This window comes from Hyla sarda, chromosome 3 (genome assembly GCF_029499605.1).
Source record: "Hyla sarda isolate aHylSar1 chromosome 3, aHylSar1.hap1, whole genome shotgun sequence".
NCBI classification, from domain to species: domain Eukaryota; kingdom Metazoa; phylum Chordata; class Amphibia; order Anura; family Hylidae; genus Hyla; species Hyla sarda.
The window spans coordinates 201673324-201695080 of record NC_079191.1 but is presented as its reverse complement, the minus strand read 5'-3'; the positions used below and the strand labels follow the sequence as shown (position 1 = coordinate 201695080).

The window sequence follows — 21757 nt, the reverse complement described above, 5'->3', positions numbered from 1 at the left end:
CATTTTATTGATGGTGACAGATACCATTTAAGGAACGGTATGCCCATCTGACGGATTCACTGACAATAAGAGGGGGAACAAAATCCTTCATATTTCGTGAATGAGGGGGGTGGGTGTGAATTACGGCATCCTAAGATTTCTGTGGGTATTAAAAATGTATAATGTTTGGGGAGGCCACAGGTCCTCTTTAAAAGAGAATGGATAGTAAAACTAAAACCCTAGTACAGGCATAGGCAACCTTCAGCACTGCATATGTTTTAGACTACATCTCTCATGATGCTAACTTATAACATATTGTGCGACACATTCGACTTAATAAGTGGTGTGTGCCGTTAATACTACAAAATTACGCAAAAATTTCACATTGTTAAAGGAATGCTTGTCATTTTTCCTTTTTATTTTTTTTATTTTTTTTTTTAACAGAGGTGCTTAACATGCACTAACTTTTCCACTTTTTAGATGCAAATTTTTGGCATAAATTAAGCCAACTAATAGGTATTGCAGCTTAAAGTAAACAGCTTCAAAACAGCCTGAGCCACTGTTAAAATGATCCTCCATTATCATCAGGGGTCAGTGTGACATAGTGTTGTACTGTAAGAATGTAATTGAGGACAGCCACTAGTGACCTGCATGGTATCTACACAGTGATTTACAATCGCCTCAGCTCTGTGTGGGATCCAGAGAATGGGAAACTAAGGATTTACTATATTTATAGTGATATCATTATTTTATAAGTTAGAGTCATCAAAAGGTCTATAGAATCCTAACAGCCTTTGGCTAGACCCAGAATGCAGTCCTCACTAATGGGAAGTAATGACAAAAAATTTCTAGACCAGTTACTGTTCCTTTTAAGTCATACAGCCAGTGGCCTGAAGGAATCAGTACTATACCAATGTTAATGAACCCCTTAAGGACTGACCTATTTGGTGCCTTCAGGTTCGAAGTATTTTTTTTTATTTTTTATTTTTTATTGAATCATTCAATCATTCAAGAAACATAACTTTACAACAATAAAACAATGTTGAATGATGACTATTTCATGGGAGAAAATGTTTATAAGGGTACCATTTACTGATTAACCTTTCCAAATTTAGTTTTTTTATACCATGCAGAAGATACAATAAATGCAATTTCAAAAAAATATACTGCAGCTTATGTTTTTAAAGCATGTATGATGCCACATTCAGGGACCAATATCTTTTTTAATTTCTGTTTAAAAAGCCGTATGAGTACTTGCTTTTTGTGGGACAGGTTGTAGACCCAGCAAGTACTATGTGCTGTTACGCCGAGCGCTCCGGGTCCCCGTTCCTCCCCGGAGCGCTCGCCTCATCCTCGTTACTGCAGCGCCCCGGTCAGATCCACTGACCGGGTGCGCTGCGGTACCGCCTCCAGCCGGGATGCGATTCGCGATGCGGGTGGCGCCCGCTCGCGATGCGCACCCCGGCTCCCGTACCTGACTCGCTCTCCGTCGGTCCTGTCCCGGCGCGCGCGGCCCCGCTCCCTAGGGCGCGCGCGCGCCGGGTCTCTGCGATTTAAAGGGCCACTGCGCCGCTGATTGGCGCAGTGGTTCTAATTAGTGTGTTCACCTGTGCACTCCATATATATACCTCACTTCCCCTGCACTCCCTCGCCGGATCTTGTTGCCCTTGTGCCTAGTGAAAGCGTTCCCTTGTTTGTTCCTAGCCCGTGTTCCAGACCTCCTGCCGTTGCCCCTGACTACGATCCTTGCTGCCTGCCCTGACCTTCTGCTACGTCCGACCTTGCTTTTGCCTTATCCCTTGTACCATGCCTATCTCAGCAGTCAGAGAGGTTGAGCCGTTGCCGGTGGATACGACCTGGTTGCTACCGCCGCTGCAAGACCATCTCGCTTTGCGGCAGGCTCTGGTGAAAACCAGTAGCGACTTAGAACCGGTCCACCGACACGGTCCTCGCCAAACCCTCTCTGACACAGAGGATCCACCTCCAGCCTGCCGATCCGTGACATGTGCAGGGGAGAGTGAGAGCCTGAACTGTGCACCTACAAGCTGTAAGCCTGTCAGTCACTTCCAAAGGAATCATGCTGTGAATAAAAGGTAAAATACTCTCTTATCTCTGGCTGCCCATAATGGTAATGTCATTTTTTATTTGTTTTTTTATTTATTTTAATTTACAGAAATGTTTAACCACTAAATTCTTGGCAAAGCAAGAATTTTCTAGCCAAATGTTTAAACAAATGGCAAACCTCAATAACAAGGTTTTTTAAAGGTACCAGTCAGGAATGGAGACAGGACTGTTTCCACATTACTTTTCATTCTGTAAAGCAAAGGCAAGTCAATTCTTAAAGGGGTACTCTGGAGGAAAAAATATTGTTTTCAAATCAACTGGTGACAGAAAGTTATACAGATTTGTAAATGATGTTTATTTATAAATGTCTCAAGTCTTTCAATACTTATCAGGAATGGCCAAGAACAGTGGAGGTTTGGTATGGACGTTTGCTCCTGCTCTGAACAGTTCATACAAATGTGGAAGAAAAGAAAAAAAAGAGGAGAAAGAAAAAGCGCCTTGCATAATTCTGTGAGGTATCGGTCCCCAGGTACCCTTGAGAGGTGTAGTGCTCACCTGTGATGACCCTTGAGTTCATGCATATAACCCCTCCGTATGGGGTACAGACGTGGGATCTCGAGCTGCAGCCTGCGAATTTTCGGACTGGTTTCCTCGTGGCAGCGAAAAGTCCAGTAATTAAGAGAACTTGAAGATCAGGAAAAAATCCTTTGCACTGGCGCTGCTCTCAGGCGATCACTTTCAGGCATCAGTCCAGTATTATGTATCAAATGTTTTTTTTTATTGACACATTAAAATCAATAAAATATAACAGACAGTGAGGCAAAACGCGTTTCGGGAGTAAGTTCTCCCTATTTCAATTGCAAGAAAGAGACAGCTCTTTCTTGCAATTGAAAAAGGGAGAACTTACTCCCGAAATGCGTTTTGCCTCACTGTCTGTTATATTTTATTGATTTCAATGTGTCAATAAAAAACATTTGATACATAATACTGGACTGATGCCTGAAAGTGATCGCCTGAGAGCAGCGACAGTGCAAAGGATTTTTTCCTGATCTTCAAGTTCTGAACAGTTCATGACATGCACAGAGGTGGCAGCATAGAGCACCATGTCTGATTGGAAAATACTACACAGCAGCAGTAGATAATACAACAATAGATAAGTATTGGAAGGTTTGAGTTTTTTTTATCTTAATTTAAGAAATCATTTAAAAACCTATATAACTTTTCATCACTAGTTTATTTGAAAACTAGAAAGAGTACATTAACACATAGCAGATTTTCTGCAGATACAGGGCTAAAAATCAGTTCCATTCATCTAAATGATGTTGTTTGGGTGGAAGCACATGTATTTCTGCTAGCTACTTCTACACAAATTGGATAATCATAGAATTTCTGCAACAAATCTGCAATTTGTGAAAATACTCTTATCCCCTTTTGTGGCTGAGATGGGAGAAACTGTGCACAAATCTGTTTCCCTATGCTTTAGGAAGCTCAGCTTTATCAAGAGAGGAAGCCATGCTTCGAAAACACATATAGGATGCTTTGAGATTTCGTAGACATAGCATTCCCTGGTCTGAGTCTTTTGGACATACAAATACTATGCTGCAAGTGAAGCAACGCAAACCATCAAGAACACACACATTCTTAACATATAGCATATAATCAGTAAGGTAAGCCTGTTGAAGTTCAAGTATACTGCAAATCAGAAAAAAAGGCATTTCCCAGCAATAAAAAATCCTCAAACTAAATAGTCATGGTTTAATAACAGGTATGTCTATGCATTGGGGTACTTAAATAAGCACTGTGACAATAAGATTTTTTTTTTTACTATATGTTGTACATCTTGTATAAACATTACCCTCTCTAATTTAATCCATAGAAAAAAAAAATCTCCTCTTAATAGAAATCATGGCTTATACAAAAAAGACCACTAGGGGTCCCCATACCACCCAGAACATAATCCTGTCCAGCTGCAGTATCATCTTTGCCCAAGCTGAAGCACAGGCAGGGACAACATTTAGGAAGTGAGGGTGGACTAGCACTCGTCTGTGCTCACTCTTGTCCTACCAGACTGCAGAATGAAAGCAAAGAGGAGGGGTTACAGAGCAGCCTGCAGTGATTGGATGAAGAGACCCAGCACAGCAGACTCATGGAGGAAGTAAAAGAATAGTGAGTGAGAACGGGTTCAGTGTTTGCCTCGGACACACCACTTGTTGAGCAATGGATGCCAGAATGACTGAGAAGCAGAACAGAGGGATTTATAAGCTAAGTACAGAAGCTAGACACATAAAAAAGACATGTATGACGATGCCTGTTTATTGATGGTATTTTTGTACCTTACTTGAACTTTGAACTTTGAAAAATTAATAAAACGTTAATTTAAAAAAGAAAAAAAAAGACATGTAAAGAATCTGCATGACCTAGTGAATAACAAAAAAAACAAATATTTTTTTTTCTGTGATATGACAGGTTTGCTTTACAATGTGTCCAGCCCTCTGTCCATACTAAAGTTTAAAAATAGTTGTTTGCTCACAGTTCCCATACAAATTCACACAGACGTAACACAGCAAGTACCATAAAATACATACCTGAAGGAGTATACATAGCTAAGTATAAGTAATGAACATAGACCATCTATTTATCTTATAGCATAGCCTTTTTATTTCAGCAAGATTTAGCACATGAAATTTTGTTAGTTGGTCTTCAGCAGCCAACTGGATGCTACCACTTTTCAGGTTCATCTAACATCACATCTGAACCCTCCATTCACCCTGACAAAGTCCAAAAGTATATCTATTTGGCCTTCACCTGCCTGGTATTTGTTTTTTTTCCAACTGTAGAAAACATAGTCGGCTATACTTTGTTTAAAAAAATGTTTGACTACCTTTAAATGGGCACACCTTTAAATGTGCTTCTTATGATAAATAGAAAAATATTGTTTTATTTGTGTTTAAAAAAAGCTGCCACTAGGTGTCTCCCTACTTGTCCAGAACAAATTTCCCAACATCTCTTGCACAGACTTTGGACTCCTGCTGGCCTGGCAAAAGCCAACAATCAGGAAATGCAGTCTGGAGTGCTGAGGGGGATGTGATGCCTTAGCCAATCATAGCTCATCTCACACACTGAACTGCTTTGGGCTGTGTGTAGCAGAGTGAGCGAGGAAGTTCTCCCCTGTATGGCTTCAGATGATGTCACACCTGCTGGGGAACGCCCCTTACCATTCTGTGAATCTGGACTGAGCAGAAAATACAGAGTAATATGAAGTGTTATGATGTAATTATGAACATATATCTTCTCTGCGGCCCCGTTCCCTTTTTATCACAGAGCTCTGCGCCTGTACGGCCTCCTTTCCCTGTATGCAGCCAGATGGCTGATTGTCCATACATGACTACCTATGGAGGAGCACACAATCATACACATCACTGTGCCTCCTCAACAATGCCTGCGCTCCCTGCTTGAGCGCAATGTACTGCTATGGAGGCAGCACAGTGATGTATATCATTATGTTCCCCTCTATAGGCAGCCATGTTTGGATTATGAGCTGTCTGGCTGCATACAGAAATGGGGACCATGAAGAGCAACCTCACAGTATGTGTAAGTAATATGTCTATAGTTCACACTAGTTATTTATTTTAAAAAAAATTATTAAAGGTGGCCAACCCCACCAGAGGAATCCTGTGCAAAGGATCGGAGCAGTTAACCATAGCAACTTATCAAATTGCTTCTTTTATTTTTCAGAGGCCTTTTTAAAAATGAATTAAGCAATCTGATTGGTTGCTATGGGCTACAGCACCACTCTTCCTCTACACAAGTTTTGATAAATCTTCACCTATGACCCTAAGCATAAAACCAAGACAATACAGCAATGGCTTACAGACAGCTTTGTAAATGTTCTTTAGTGGCCCTGCCAGAGTCCTAACCGATGGACCCCATCTAACTTGACAGACTTTGAGAGTATCTGCAGAGAATAATCAACAGGTGAGGATTTCCAAGGGCGGTGGGGGGTATCGGCACTGGCCAAGATCAGACACGTCCGGTGAGTAAAAGATTTTTTATTCAAATGCAATGCGTTTCACCGCACTTAGGCGGCTTCATCAGGCATGGCAAACAGGATGAGGAGGGGGTTTATATACAAAATAGTATTAACCCTATCAGATCAAAATACAGCATTTAAAACGTTAACCCATTCAGGGCAAATAACATCACTGCATGAGCATTAAAAAAGAGATTGATATCAGTATAACAAATACAAACAAGATAAACATGTTATTTTAACAGCACCACAGACAATAAATTCTATGGGTGCGCGAGTAGATGTGCAAAAGAAAAATGTATAGATATAGATAAATGAAAAAATATAAAAGAAAAATTCATTTATCTATATCTATAAACTTTTCTTTTGCACATCTACTCGCGCACCCATAGAATTTATTGTCTGTGGTGCTGTTAAAATAACATGTTTATCTTGTTTGTATTTGTTATACTGATATAAATCTCTTTTTTAATGCTCATGCAATGATGTTATTTGCCCTGAATGGGTTAACTTTTTAAATGCTGTATCTTGACCTGATAGGGTTAATACTATTTTGTATATAAACCCCCTCCTCATCCTGTTTGTCATGCCTGATGAAGCCGCCTAAGTGCGGTGAAACGTGTTGCATTTAAATAAAAAATCTTTTACTCACCGGACGTGTCCAATCTTGGCCAGCGCCGATACCCCCACTGCCCCTAGGAAGTCCTCACCTGTTGAATATTGCCCAGGACGGGGAGGCTGCAGACCAGATATACTCTCTCATCCACGCAGACCATTGTTGTGTGTGAGTTCACACAACAGCCTTCGGTATGGGGTTTTTACCACTTTAAATTGGACCCTGGAGTGGCGGTTTTACGCTATGGAGCGCTCTTCTTCTTGTTTTAGTTTTGCAGAGGATAATAATCCCCAAATCTAGGTATGCAAACCTTGTGGTATCATGCCAAAGAAGAGTGGAAGCTGTAATCGTTGTCAAAAGTGCTTCAAGGACAAAGTAAAGGCTCTGAATACTCATGTCAATGCAATTTTTGAATATTTCTTTTTAAATAAATGATCAAATATTTATAACATTCTGTTTTCTCTTTGTCATTATGGGGTATTGAGTGTAGAATGATGAGGAAAACTTAATTCATGTAGTATGCTTATGTAGTATGTTTCCGTATACATACAGATATAACAAACACACTCAAGAGAACACAAATATAATCCACCCATTGAGATACACATCCACTGCTCAGCCACATTAAACCTATTTCTCTGTAGGTGCGCTAACACAGCTCTGACTTCTTCAAACCTAAACGACACAGGACCTTGGATTGTCTTGGATTTACCATCAGATGCTTTAAAGGGGTACTCCGCCCCTAGACATCTTATCCCCTATCCAAAGGATAGGGGTTAAGATGTCAGATCGCCGGGGTCCCGCTGCTGGGGACCCCCGGGATCGCCACTGCGGCACTGCGCTATCATTACTACACAGAGTGAGTTCGCTCTGCACGTAATGACGGGCAATACAGGGGCCGGAGCATTGTTACGTTATGGCTCCGCCCCTCGTGACGTCACAACCCGCCTCCTCAATACAAGTCTATGGGAGGGGGCATGGCGGTCGTCACACCCCCGCCATAGACTTGCATTAAGGGGGAGGGCCGTGATGTCACGAGGGGCGGAGCCATGAGGTCTTGCTGCTCCGTCCCCTGTTTCGCCCGTCATTACGCACAGATCAAACTCGCTCTGTGCAGTAATGATAGGATAGGGGATAAGATGTCTAGGGGCAGAGTACCCCTTTAAATTCTGAAAGTTACAAAGTGAAGTCTCCATGGATTGGCCTTGTTTTACCAGCACAAAGAGACAACTGCTATCAGGAAATACCACTGTCATGTACTCCTTTGGATATGGGATAAGATATTTTCTGGTGGAGTACCCCTTTAAGGAAACTGCTGGGGCTCAGGTTATCAGCCACTGGGGTGGGTCTGGGCCATGGCTCTTTAACTATGAATTCTCTGGAGTTTCAGAGTAAAGCACAGTGTTCCCGGACCTTACTCCCCGCACCTGTTTTATGCTACCTGTGGTTTAGCCAGCATGAAACAGGTGACAGATCCTTTTAGCATGTGGCACAAGCATTAAAAATAGCCCAAATGGGAGCTCAGGGAATCACTGAGTAAAAGTAACACAGAATAAAGCATGTTATCACATGCATATTATAAATGCTATTTATTAAAAGGGTATGAGTAGTAAAAGACGCCTTAACATGTAAATGTTAAGTGTTCTGGATCATAGTTGATATGACTAAAGTTGACATTTACATGGAAAACATTTTTGGATCACACAAACTTGAAATAGAGGACAGTATATAATAGTTCAGACTTACTGAGAAAGACGACTAAGGAACATTTAGGATGATTTGTGGTTAGTGTGGACAAAGGATGAGTACAGTGGTCCTTCAAGTTACAATACTAATTGGTTCCAGGACGACCATTGTATGTTGAAACCATTGTATGTTTAGACCATAACTCTATGGAAACCTGGTAATTGATTCTGAAGCCACCAAAATGTCATCCAAAAATAGGAAAAAGTGATGATGAAAGAAAAATAAGTAGATAACTAATATAGATAAAGCAAGTGCTTAAATATAAAATTTTGAAAGAACATGCACTTCAGTAATACAGGTTACTGTTTTATCAGTGAAAGGTCTATTCTGATTGGTTGGTTATTTCAGCCATTAACATGTTTCGCAGATCTGGACTATCTGCACCATAGTATGTTAAGTTTCAAGTTACAATGGTCCAGAAAAGACCATTGTATGTTGAAAATAGTGTAACCTGAGGACATTGTAAGTTAAGGGACCACTGTATATGCTTCTACCTGATTGCATGGACATGGGTGGTCTATTTACATGTCTACCAGGCCCATATTAGCTTTTGGAGGACCTTGTTGGACACATGAACACTTGTAGTGGGGGGTTATTAAGGGTTCAAGGGGTTATCCAGTTTCCAGTAAAAATAAAGTACCTTCCTCGTAGCTCCAGTATCATGGTGCTCTGTTTGTGGCCAGTGACAGGAGCCCCTACAACCAGGGGAACTGACAGTGCCACTCACCAATAACTAGCCAAAGTGGGAAACCTGTGAGGCCAGTGATTGGTTGAGCAGTGCTGTGACATCACATCTACAGCTTCGGCTGGCTTCATAAAGCAGACTGTCAGTGGAGACATCCGGATATTGGAGGTTATGAGAAGCGAAGGAAGGTATGTTAAAGTTTTTCTTATTTTATTTTATTATAGGCAGTCTGGGGACATAACTGGAAAAAGGGTTTTCATCGGACAACTCCGTTAAGTTTTAATAAGCATATATCCCCCTGTAAATTTCTGTGCTACTGCCTAAAAGAATGCCTCATACATACAATGAAACCTCCTTGAGAAAAACACCTAGAACTGTTCTTTTTAAAGGAAAACTGTCAGATATTTTCTCCCGCACTAGCCACAGGTACTAATGGATAGTCGAGGAGGCGCTGATTCCAATGAGCCCTACCTTGCCCAGATCAGCCTGGCCGTTCGCCCACAATTGTAGTTTTATTCTATGTGGAAATCTTGCTGTACCTGGCACGGGCGGGGCCTCTGCAGCTATTCATCCCCCTCCCCTTCAGTTCTCCCTCTCTTCGCTGCTCCTAACTGAGGGAGGGGGGATGAATATTCATAAGCGCCGCTGACCTCAGACCTCAGGACATTTCCGCATTGCGGCGATACCACATTTGTTTATTTTTATTTACAATGTTTATTTTTTTTAAAGGGAAAAGAGGGGTGATTCAAACTTTTATTAGGGGAGGGGTTAAAGGACAACTGAAGCGGTATGACACTTATCCCCTATCCACAGGATAGGGGATAAGTGTTTGATTACGGGGGGTCCGACAGCTGGGACCCCCCGCGATCTCCCTAACGGGGCACCGCCATTAGCGCTCATGATGAGGTCGACGGTGACGCCCCGTCTCCTCCCCGTCCCCATACAGTTCTATGGGGGAGACGGGGAGGCACGTACGCTGCCTCCCCACCTCTCCCATAGAGATGTATGGAGGAGGCATGCCGGATGCAACGTCATGCTGCGGCCGGCACGCCCCCTGCACGGGACAGCTGCGGCCCCGTACAGGAGATCACAGGGGGTCCGACTCGGACCCCCCGCGATCAAACACTTATCCCCTATCCTGTGGATAGGGTATAAGTGTTAATCATGCTGCAGATGTCCTTTAAATGATCTTTATTCACTTTTTTTTCCATTTTTTTTTTCAGTGTTATAGCTCCCATAGGGGGCTATAACACTGCACACACTGATCTTTTACATTGATCAGTGGTTTCTCATAGGAAACCAGTGATCAATGATTCTGCCGCTTGACTGCTCATGCCTGGATCTCAGGCACTGAGCATTCATTCGGCGATCGGACACCAGGAGGCAAGGTAGGAGACCCTCCTCATGTCCCAGAGCTGTTTGGGATGCCGCGATTTCGCCACGGACATCCCGGACAGCCCCCTGAGCTAACCGGCAGTGATTCACTTTCACTTTAGACGCAGTGTTCTACTTAATAGCGCACAGCACCGCGATCATTGCCGCACACTATTAGCCACGGGTCCCGGCCATTGTTAGAGGCTGGGCCCGACCAGTCGTGGCCCCGAGTTATAGGAAGAGAAAGGACTCAGGACGTACCGGTACGTCATTGGTCCTTAAGGGTACTCCGGTGGAAATTATTATTTTTTTTTTTTTTTTTTAAATCAACTGATGCCAGGAAGTTTAACAGATTTGTAAATTACTTCTATTTAAAAATCTTAATCCTTTCAGTACTTATTAGTTGCTGTATAAAACAGAGGAAGTTAATTTATCTTTGAATTTCTTTTCTGTTTGTCCACGGTGCTCTCTGCTGACACCTCTGTCCATTTCAGGAACTGTCCAGAGGAGGAACTATTAACCATAGCAAACCTCTCCTGCTCTGGACATTTCCTGACAAGGACCGATGTGTCAGCAGAGAGCACGGTGGGCAGGCAGAAAAGAAATTCAAAAAGAAAAGAACTTCCTCTGTATTATACAGCAGCTGAAAAGTACTGGAAGGATAGGATAACATTTTTTTATAGAAGTAATTTTAAAATCTGTTCAACTTTCTGGCACCAGTTGATTGAAAAAAAAAATGTTTTCCACCGGAGTACCATTTAAAGGGGAGTTTCAGTGCTGGTTAGACATAGCTCCCGGCCCCATACAGCCTCTTTTCGGTTACAAGAGATGGTAGGGAAGCCATAAACAGACCAGCCAGTTCAATTACACAATTTGTGTAACGTCATTGGCCCACATTTATCAATGTGTTTACACCGTTTTTTCTTCTATATTTGGCGCTGATTTGGCGCAAAGTATGGTTTTTGCGCCTTCTTGTTTAGAAGTTTCTGCTGATTTTGAGTTACGATCCACTGATTTGGGCAGTACGCATGATATAGACGTGTTTTATCAATTGCGCCTTTTATAAAAAGGCGCATGAAAAGGCGCAAGGACAAGAAATACGGCAAAAATTTACTTCAAGCTCAAGGTGGTGTAGGAAATCCTTCTACATGTCCACTGCGCTATCACAAAAACCAGTGTAAGAGAAAGGTGTAAGATAGAGGTTTGAGGATATTACCGTGCTTGCGCCAAAATCATCAAGATGCGTGCGCCTTTTTAATAAAAAAGGAAATATACAGGGTTTAAAAAGACGCAACAAAAACACGGAGGTAGACAGCTAATGATAAACGTGGGCCATTTACTTTAATGGTAGTTGCACAAAAGGCATAGCCCCACGAGCTACGATGTATAATGAGCTCTAAGTTCTAATTAATAAAAAGTTTTTTTTATGAGAGCTAGAGTATGTTTAAATAGGTTTTACTACAAAGATTAATATGTCTAAACTGATGCATTATGAGAAATGAAACAAATTTGTAAACACAAGTAATTATAAGAATTCAATTATTTTTAAAGTGGTACTCCGGTGGAAAACAATTTTTTTTTATCAACTGGTGCCAGAAAGTTAAACAGATTTCTAGATTGCTGCTGTATTCTCCACTGACCACATTGCTCTCTGCTGACATCTCTGTCCATGTCAGGAACTGTCCAGAGTACAAGCAAATCCCCATAGCAATCCTCTCCAGCACTGGACAGTTCCTAATACTGACAGAGATGTCAGCAGAGAGCACTGTGGTCAGGCAGAAAAGAACTCCAGAAAGAAATACAACTTCCTCTGTAGCATACAGCAGCTGATAAGTACAGGGATGATTAAGATTTTTAACCGTAAGTAATTTACAAATCTATTTAACTTTGTGGCACCAGTTGATTTAAAAAATAGTTTTCCACTGCAGTGACCCTTTAAGAGGCCGTCTTACCAATATAGGCTGGATGCCTTAATTTTTTGCATGTTGCCATGATATACATCCTATAGGCCGTTTCCTCTTCTGGTCAGGCATGCTCAGTTCCTCGGTTCTCCTCACACACATTGATTATACAGCCAAAAAAGACTGCAGCATAGACATCTGCCACAATGCATAAACTTACATACTTATGTATGAGTGAGTCTGCTTGTCTGCCTGAATATTCACTGGCCAGGATGAGGTAAATATACATCATACAATATTATGTACTGATATATCTGTCTATGTTACAGTCTGTAGCACTAAATTCACTTGGCAGGGAGTATATTATTTACTATAATAACACTATGCGCTGTGTGAGGAGAGAAGAGGTAACTACCACTATGAAGATTAGATTCGAGATGCAAAACAGGAATAAACATCTGCACTACAGATAGCTGGTAAATGAAGTTCAAAGCAAATCATGTGACAGTCAGAAGCTCTGCCTACCACATAGATTATCATATAAAAACGGTAGAGAATAAAAAGTAGGCAGAGACAAGGAAATAAGGTCATGTCTGTGTTATTTTTCAGAAGCAGTTATGTAATTTCATTCAAGGGAATAAAATACTAAGTTTTAAGTGGTGCATAGCAAAACCCCTTTAAAGTCAAAGAGTGTTAATTGAGATGTATTTTAAACTTAGGTTTAACGAGTACAGTGTAATTTCATGGCAAGGCTGGTTACATCTATATCCTTGAGGGATACTAGGAGATACATGTACTACTCCACAAATGTAGTCTCACCAATCACCTTCACTACACTTACATGTATCAGAAGGAAAATAAAAGCAACAACAATTTCATCCCCTTCAACCCTGAAATATATTCTTTATATGATTACATCCCTTTCAAACCAAAGAACACCATGTCTTTGGTTTATCATTTAGATAATTTATCATTTAGCAGCAATGGTTCCACATTATGTCGATGTTTATTAACAAGAGTTTGGCATTACGCCCATACTGTATTCAAAAAGTCTTATTTTCCTACAGCTATTTCTTTTTTACTGTCTAGTCACTGCAATCTGAAAAAATAAGCCTGCTTGAAATACGGTAGACATTATATGCTGCTAAACCACAAATCTGACCAGAGCTGTTATTTTTACCATTATCTACCCATATGTATAGTAGATAGCCACTAGGAGTGGGTTGTTTAATGCACTTTACAGACACATTATTGTTCTATTTGTTGTGCTACATGTTATAAATTCAAATCAGCTGGTTTTGACTTATTGGGGGACATTTATCATTGTTTGCTTTGGTAAGTGAGTTCTGTAGGCATTTTGTTTTTGTTTTGGGTTTCCTTATGTGTGACATATTTATCATACTTTCACAGGGGGTTGATAAATTTGCCTCACATAAGCAAAAACCAATAAAATCACTTTGGAATACAATTTCCTCAGCACACATAAGTAAAAAAAATGTATGTTTGATTATTAAATTTTTTTTACCACTTTTTTCCCCCTAAATGTACTAACCAATTTTTTTTTCTTTTCATTTCAGATATGTCTATCCTGTGGGCTACGATGACCAGCGTTTTTTTTGTTTAATATTAACAACATTTTGTAACGAGGGCTTGTGGGGGAGAGTTTTTTTTTTAATTACATTTTTTTAAATGTGTTTTATTTTAATTACTTTGTCAATGGTCCTCACCCACCCTCGTAACGTTAGGCTGTAGCTGTTTGATTGGTATCTGGCTGAGAATAAAAATACAAGGAAACCTATGCGTTTTTCTTTTATTATTTAATTATTTAGGGTTCCCTAAATTTCCATTCTCAGCCAAATACCAGCCAGGCAGCAACAGCCTGATGTTACCAGGGTAGGTGAGTACCAGCCTAAATAATGCCAGCCTGTTACCGTCTAGGCCCAAGGGCCTGTTGATATCTGTTCTTCACGACACCCCAGTGGCAGTGGGTACTGGGGTAATAATTGGGGGTTAGCTCTAGCTGTTTTTGGGGCTAATGCTAAGCCCCGGCTTAGTAATGGACTCAGCCTATAAGATGGCTTCCACTTCTAAACCTGTAAAGTAAATAAATAAAGAAACAACTATAATTCCCAGCATGTCCTTACAGTAAGAACATGCTGGGAGTTGTAGTAGTGTTGTGTGGGCGGGAGATATGGGGGCGGGTGACAAGCTTGTCACCCTCCTGTACATCTCCTATCCGCTCGTCCCACCGTGCCTGTGAAAATGAAAGTAAAAAAAAGTTGCACAAAAAGTCTCACCTGCGACTTTGTGTGCGACTTTTTGTGCGACAGCTTCACTCCCCGACCACCCGCCCACATCTACCACCCACCCGCTAGCTATTGCAGGACTACAATTCCAGCATACCCTCACAGTAAGGACATGATGGGAGTTGTAGTCTCCAAAACTTGCAGGCAGGTGGAAGTGAGTGATGTGAGTGGGTGCTGGGGAGCGGAGCTGTGCAAAAAGTTGCACAAAAAGTCTCACATGCGACTTTTTTGTGCGACTTTTGCAAGCAAGAAAACTGCCTAAATCCCTTGATAAATCTCCCTCATTGTTATTTCTGGGAGGCTACTTATTGTTCTCTTTCTGAGGAGGATTCAAACACATTTTTTTTCTATTGTTTTTTTCTTTTTAGTAGTTTTTTTTTGGAGTCGGAAATGGATTCAAAAGTAATGAGGAATTTAAAGAAGTATGTGTCTCCTTCTGTGGGATCCACATTCAGATTTTGCTCAATGGAAATAACTGTGTGTGAAACCACTTCTAAAACAAAAATAGGTGATAGAATGAAACTTTAACCCCTTAAGGACCAAGCCCATTTTCACCTTAAGGACCCAAGCATTTTTTGCACTCTGACCACTGTCACTTTAAGCATTAATAACTGTGGGATGCTTTTACTTATGAATTTGATTCTGATACTGCTTTTTCGGGACATATTCTACTTTAACATAGTGGCAAATTTTCGTCAATACTAGCATCATTTCTTGGTGACAAATTCTAAAATTTCATGAAAAATTTGAAAATTTAGATTTTTTTTGCTTTTTATTTAAGCTCTCTGCTTGTAAGGAAAATAGACATACCAAATACATTACATATTGATTTACATATACAACATGTCTACTTTATGTTTGCATCATGTTTTTACTTTTGGAAGACATCAGAGCGCATCAAAGTTCAGCAGCAATTTTCAAATTTTTCACAAAATTTTCTAATTTTCTAATTAAAAATACCCCATAAATGACCCCATTATAATAACTGCACCCTCAAAGTATTCAGAATGAAATTTAGAAAGTGTATTAACCCTTTAGGTGTTTCACAGGAATAGCAGCAAAGTGAAGGAGAAAATTCAAAATCTTAAAATTCTAAATCTTAATCTTGGAAAGCAAATTTTGCTGAAATGGTTTTTGAAGCATGTCACATTTAGGAAGCCCCTATGGTGCCAGAACAGCAAAAAAATGGTTTACTATTTTGGAAACTACACCCCTCAAGGAACGTAACAAGAAGAACAGTGAGCCTTAACACCCCACATCCCACCTAATTTTTTCTGAGTATGGAAATACCCCATATGTGGATGTAAAGTGCTCTGCGGGCGAACTACAATGCTCAGAGGAGAAAGAGCGCCATTGAGCTTTTGGAGTGAGAATTTGGTTGGAACAGAAGTCGGGGGCCATGTGCGTTTACAAAGCCCCCATGGTGCCACAACAGTGGACCCCCCCCACACGTGACCCCATTTTGGAAACTACACCCCTCACAGAATTTAATGAGGGGTGCAGTGAGCATTTACACCCCACTGGCATTTGACAGATCTTTGGAACAGTGGGCTGTGCAAATGAAAAAACATTTTTTCATTTTCACGGACCACTGTTCCAAAAATCTTAATTAAAAACCTTATTACATTACATGAGGGGTGTAGTGTCCAAACCGGGGTCACATGTGGGGGCGTTGGACACATTCTCTCTCTCTAAAAGCCCAATGTCGCTCCTCCTCTTCTGAGCATCGCCCACAGAGCACTTTACATCCACATATTCAGAAGAAATAGCGCTAGAAATTACCCCCCCACACCCTATTTTCCCTTGTGAAAATGAAAAATGTAGGGTAACATCATCATTTTAGTAAACATTTATTTTTTTCATTTTCACATCCAACTTAAACGACGAAAATTTGTTAAACACCTGTGGGGTTTTAAGGTTCACTATACCCCTTGTTACGTTCCGTGAGGTGTGTAGTTTCAAAATGGGGTCACATGTGTGTATTTATTGTTTTGAGTTTATGTCAGAACCACTGTAAAATTAGCCACCCCTGTGCAAATCACCAATTTAGACCTCAAATGTACATGGCGCTCTCATTCCTGAGCCTTGTTGTGCGCCCGCAGAGCATTTTACGTCCACATATGGGGTATTTCAATACTCAGGAGAAATGGTGTTACAAATTTTGGGAGTCTTTTTTTCCTTTTATCGCTTGTAAAAAATTTAAGTATGGGACAACACCAGCCTGTTAGTGTAAAACATTTTTTAAATTCATTTTTACACTAACATGCTGGTGTAGACCCCAGGAGTAAAATGAGAAAAAACTAATTAAAATTTGTAACGCAATTTCTCCCAAGTACGGAAATACCCCATATGTGGCACTAAACTGTTGCCTTGAAACACGACAGGGCTCCTAAGCGAGAGAGCGCCATGCGCATTTGCATCCACCACCAAAATACCCTGCGGCAGTGTTTCCCAAACAGGGTGTCTCCAGCTGTTGCAAAACTCCCAGCATGCTTTGACAGTCCGTGGCTGATTTTCAGCTGGAGACTCCGTTTCGGAAACAGTGCCGTACAAGACGTTTTTTATTTTTATTGGGGGGAGGGGGGACTGTATAAGGGGGTGTATATGTATTTTTTTACTTTTCATTTTGTGTAGGTGTAGTGCTTTAGGGTACATTCACATAGGTGGGGGTTTACAGTGATTTTCTCGCTGGGAGTTTGAGTTTGAGCTGCATCTCAAACTTGCAGCAGAAATCTCGCTGTAAACCCGCCCGTGTGAATGTACCTTCAGGTTCAGCAAACCTTCAGCTGTTGCAGCTGGAGGCACACTGGTTGCGAAACACTGAGTTAGGACACAAACTCTGTTTCACAACCAGTGTGCCGTCAGCTGTTGCAAAACTGCAACTCAGCATGCATTGACAGCTGAAGGGCAAGCTGAGAGTTGTAGTTTTGCAACAGCTGGAGGCACACTGCTACAACCCCCAGCATGCACAGACTACAAAAGGGCATTTTGGGAGTTACTCCAGCTGTTGCAAAAATATAATTCCCAGCATGCCCTTTGGCTGTGCATGCTGAGAGTTGTTGCTAAGCAACAGCAGGAGGTGAACAGGCCTCACCTCCTGCTGTATCCTTCCACCTGCACCGCCACCGCTGCTGCCACCGCTCCTGCTGCTCCTGTCCACCGCCGCTGCTCCGGAGGGGACGCTCGCCAGGCCAGGCAAAGTTAGGAGACCCCCGCCAGCCCTGATCACCACCCCGATCGCCGCCCCTATCATCGCCCAGCAGGGTAGTGATTGGTCAGTCCTTCTGACAGATCAATCATGTGATCGTGAGGTGATCGTGAGGTGGCACCCATGCCCCCTCCCTCCTGCTGAGTAAGGGTGAATGGGGCTCGGACAGCCCCATTCACCCTTTTTTTCTGGGTCATCGGAGACCCAATTGACTCAGAATCGCTGCAGATCGCCAGTCTGAATTGACCCAGGGGTTTGCACGGGGTGCCTGCTGAATGATTTCAGCAGGCAGGGCCACCGTAAGGGGGGTACAGGCCGTACTCGAGTATTGGGCCTGAGCTCCCAAGGGAGCTGCCCCTGCAGCAGCCAGGGTCGGAACACTGGCAGTGGCTGGAGGCTAGGAGTCCCGACACACATATAGATCAGTCAGTGTGTCAGCCTGAGAACTCAGGATCTGTGTGCACCGCAGCTGCAGCATCAAACACATGTCCTGAGACTGACAGCTGACACAGTGACCGGAGGTCCAGAGGCTACAGAGTCTGTACTACGTACTGTACAGAAAGGACGCTCACTGCTGCCTCTACGCTCAGCCTTTTCCTCACTGGTTCTGGCTCCTCCTGCTGACAGCACACAGGAACAAAAGCTGCTCAGGGGAAGATCTGCTACACTGGGTAAGAGGAGAACCTGATCTTATTACTATGTGAGGAAGGGGGCTGAGAGTCCTGCTGTGTGAGAGGGGGGTGGTGGAGAGGGGAGACCTATAATAAGGGGGGGCTGAAGAGGGGAGACCTGTTATAAGGGGGTGGGGGCTGGAGAGGGGAGACCTGTTATAAGGGGGGGTGGAGAGGGGAGACCTGCCATAAGGGGGGGGGGGGGCTGGAGAGGGGAGACCTGTTATAAGGGGGGTGTCTTGGGAGTGAAGAGTCTGCTGTTATTACTGTGTTAGGGAGGGGGGCACTTTGTTTCTCTTTTTTTTTGCAATGCAAGTTGTTTATTGTCTTTTAATTAAGTATATTTTAATATAGTTACTTACAATTAAAGGGAACCTGTAATCAGTTTTATGCTGCCAAAACCACGGCCAGTATAAAGCCGGAATTGCGATTGGAGGACACTATGATATATATCACTTAAGCTCATATACCCCTTTAACCCCTTAAGGACCAGGGGTTTTTCCGTTTTTGCACTTTCGTTTTTTCCTCCTTACCTTTAAAAAATCATAACCCTTTCAATTTTGCACCTAAAAATCCATATGATGGCTTATTTTTTGCGCCACCAATTCTACTTTGTAATGACATCAGTCATTTTACCCAAAAATCTACGGCGAAACAGAAAAAAAAATTGTTAGACAAAATTGAAGAAAAAACGCCATTTTGTAACTTTTGGGGGCTTCTGCTTCTACGCAGTAAAATTTTCGGTAAAAATGACACATTCTCTTTATTCTGTAGGTCCATACGATTAAAATGATACCCTATTTATATCGGTTTGGTTTTGTCGTACTTCTGAGAAAAATCATAACTACATGCAGGAAAATGTATACGTTTAAATTTTCTGACCCCTATAACTTTCTTATTTTACCGCGTATGGGTCGGTATGAGGACTCATTTTTTGTGCCGTGATCTGAAGTTTTTAGAGGTACCCTTTCTGTATTGATCGGACTTGTTGATCACTTTTTATTCATTTTTTCATGATATAAAAAGTGACCAAAAATACACTATTTTGGACTTTGGAATTTTTTTGTGTATACGCCATTGACCGTGCGGTTTAATTAATGATATATTTTTATAATTCTGACATTTCCGCACGCGGTGATACCACATATGTTTTTTTTTATTTACACTGTTTTTTTTTTTTTTAAATGGGAAAAGGGGGGTGATTCAAATGTTTAATAGGGGAGGTGTTAAATGATCTTTATTAACTTTTTTTTTCACTTTTTTTTTTGCAGTGTTATAGCTCCCATAGGGACCTATAACACTGCACACACTGATCTTTTACATTGATCACTGGTTTCTCATAGGAAACCAGTGATCGATGATGCTGCCGCTTGACTGCTCATGTCTGGATCTCAGGCACTGAGCAGTCATTCGGCGATCAGACACCAGGAGGCAAGGTAGGAGACCCTCCCCGTGTCTAACAGCTGTTCGAGACGACACGGTTTCGCCGCGGCCATCCCGAACAGCTCCCTGAGCTAACCGGCATGGTTTCACTTTCACTTTAGACGCAGCATTCAACTTTGAACACCGCGTCTAAAGGGTTAATAGCGCGCGGCACCGCGATCACTGCCGCGCGCTATTAGCCACGGGTTCCGGCCGTTGTTAGAGGCCGGGCCCGACCCGCTATGACGTGGGGCCACGTCGTGGCCCCGCGTTATAGAAAGGGAAAGGACTCAGGACGTACCGGTACGTCTTTGGTCCTTAAGGGGTTAAGCTCTGTAGTATACAGGATTTGATCAGTAACAGTATGATAGTAATATGTATGGTGATATTTCCTCTTTCCTTCCTTCCTAGAAAAAGCTACCGATGTGCTGAGTCTGATATTGCAGCTCTATTGATGTGAAAGAGGATGATACAATACCACACACAACCAGTGGACAGGTGTGGAACTGTTTAAGAAATAACCCAGCCATGTCTTTCTAATCCTGGACAACTCCCTCAAATAAAAATAATGTATAATAAATATAATACATGGTTATTATGGCTATGGCTATAAGGCTATGTAAGCTATGTTTCGGCGTTTTTGTAGCGATTTTGCCCTTATATCGGTAAAATTACAGACAAAAATGGCACTATTTTGTTGCAATTTGTTTGACCGTGGTAAAATAGCTTTATTTATTGCACCAACTTCCCAAATCATTGGAGAAATGCATCAAACATGGTTAAAAAATGCACTGTATGAACACAGCCTAATGGTGTGTTCATTATAATCAGGTTTTAATTGGATTTACGAGCACAAAACCAGAAATGGATTTTTAAATCGGAGAAGTCTCAGCCTTTTCTTTACACGTGTCCTCCATGTATGATAATTTTTTTGGCTTCGTATTCAATATTTCAATTAAAAACCATAACTTGTGAACACAGCCTACCTCTGTAAACTCACTACCACTTGGTCATATCTAGCTTGCTCATAGTCCAATTTTAAAATAAATGGACAAATCAGGTTGGTCAAATGGAATATCTGCTACATTACACTGACTTGAAGATATTCAATATTAATTCATAATTACCTGTTGAAGATGAGCTATAACTCTCTCGTTCTTCAATGATATAATGCATAGTATGATGAGAAACAAAAGAAAGAAATCAGCAGAGTATACATTAGACAAATATGTGCTACAGAAAACAAATGAGAAACACAATACAAGGAAAACCAAAGTAGTATGGTAAATTGTTTAAACACACACAATGTGAAATAAAGGGAAACTACAACAAGAATGTAATAAAGCCAAATCTAAATAACTTCTAGAAGTTCATGAATATAATCTCAGTAAACATTTACTCAACAGTTCACAGTTTAAATCGACAGTCTATATATCTATATACTATAGGCCCCACTTATCACAATTGTTCAACAAATGAAAGGTCAGCTTCCATTTGTTATACTGTGCTCCACAGTTTGATTCATTGCATGGGCAACCAACATTTTAGATAAATGAAGAACACTGGGCAGACATATCTGTTATACACTAATATTAAAGGGATTTTCCCACAAAAAACCTAACCTATCCACAGGATCAGTGATCTGTCTGATTGGTGGAGGTATGTTTGCTGGAACACCACTGATCTTAAGAACAGGAGTCCAGTGTTCCCCTATTTAAATAGACCACCAATTGGGCTGTAGCTTTATTAAACTAC

The 21757-nt window shown here is 41.5% G+C and overlaps 1 protein-coding gene across 16 annotated transcripts in view; it reads right to left on the bottom strand.

Moving 5' to 3' along the window:
- The window catches only part of RIMS1 (regulating synaptic membrane exocytosis 1), a 423664-nt gene that overhangs the window by 138804 nt on the left and 263103 nt on the right, over nucleotides 1-21757 (bottom strand). For 8 of the 16 annotated variants that reach the window (XM_056565842.1, XM_056565848.1, XM_056565843.1 and 5 more), the window contains one exon: nucleotides 21130-21159. The exons of the other annotated variants lie outside the window; for them this stretch is intronic. In XM_056565842.1, the coding sequence (XP_056421817.1) occupies nucleotides 21130-21159 (30 nt within the window). The remainder of the gene's footprint in view (nucleotides 1-21129; nucleotides 21160-21757) is intronic. 16 annotated transcript variants of the gene reach the window in all.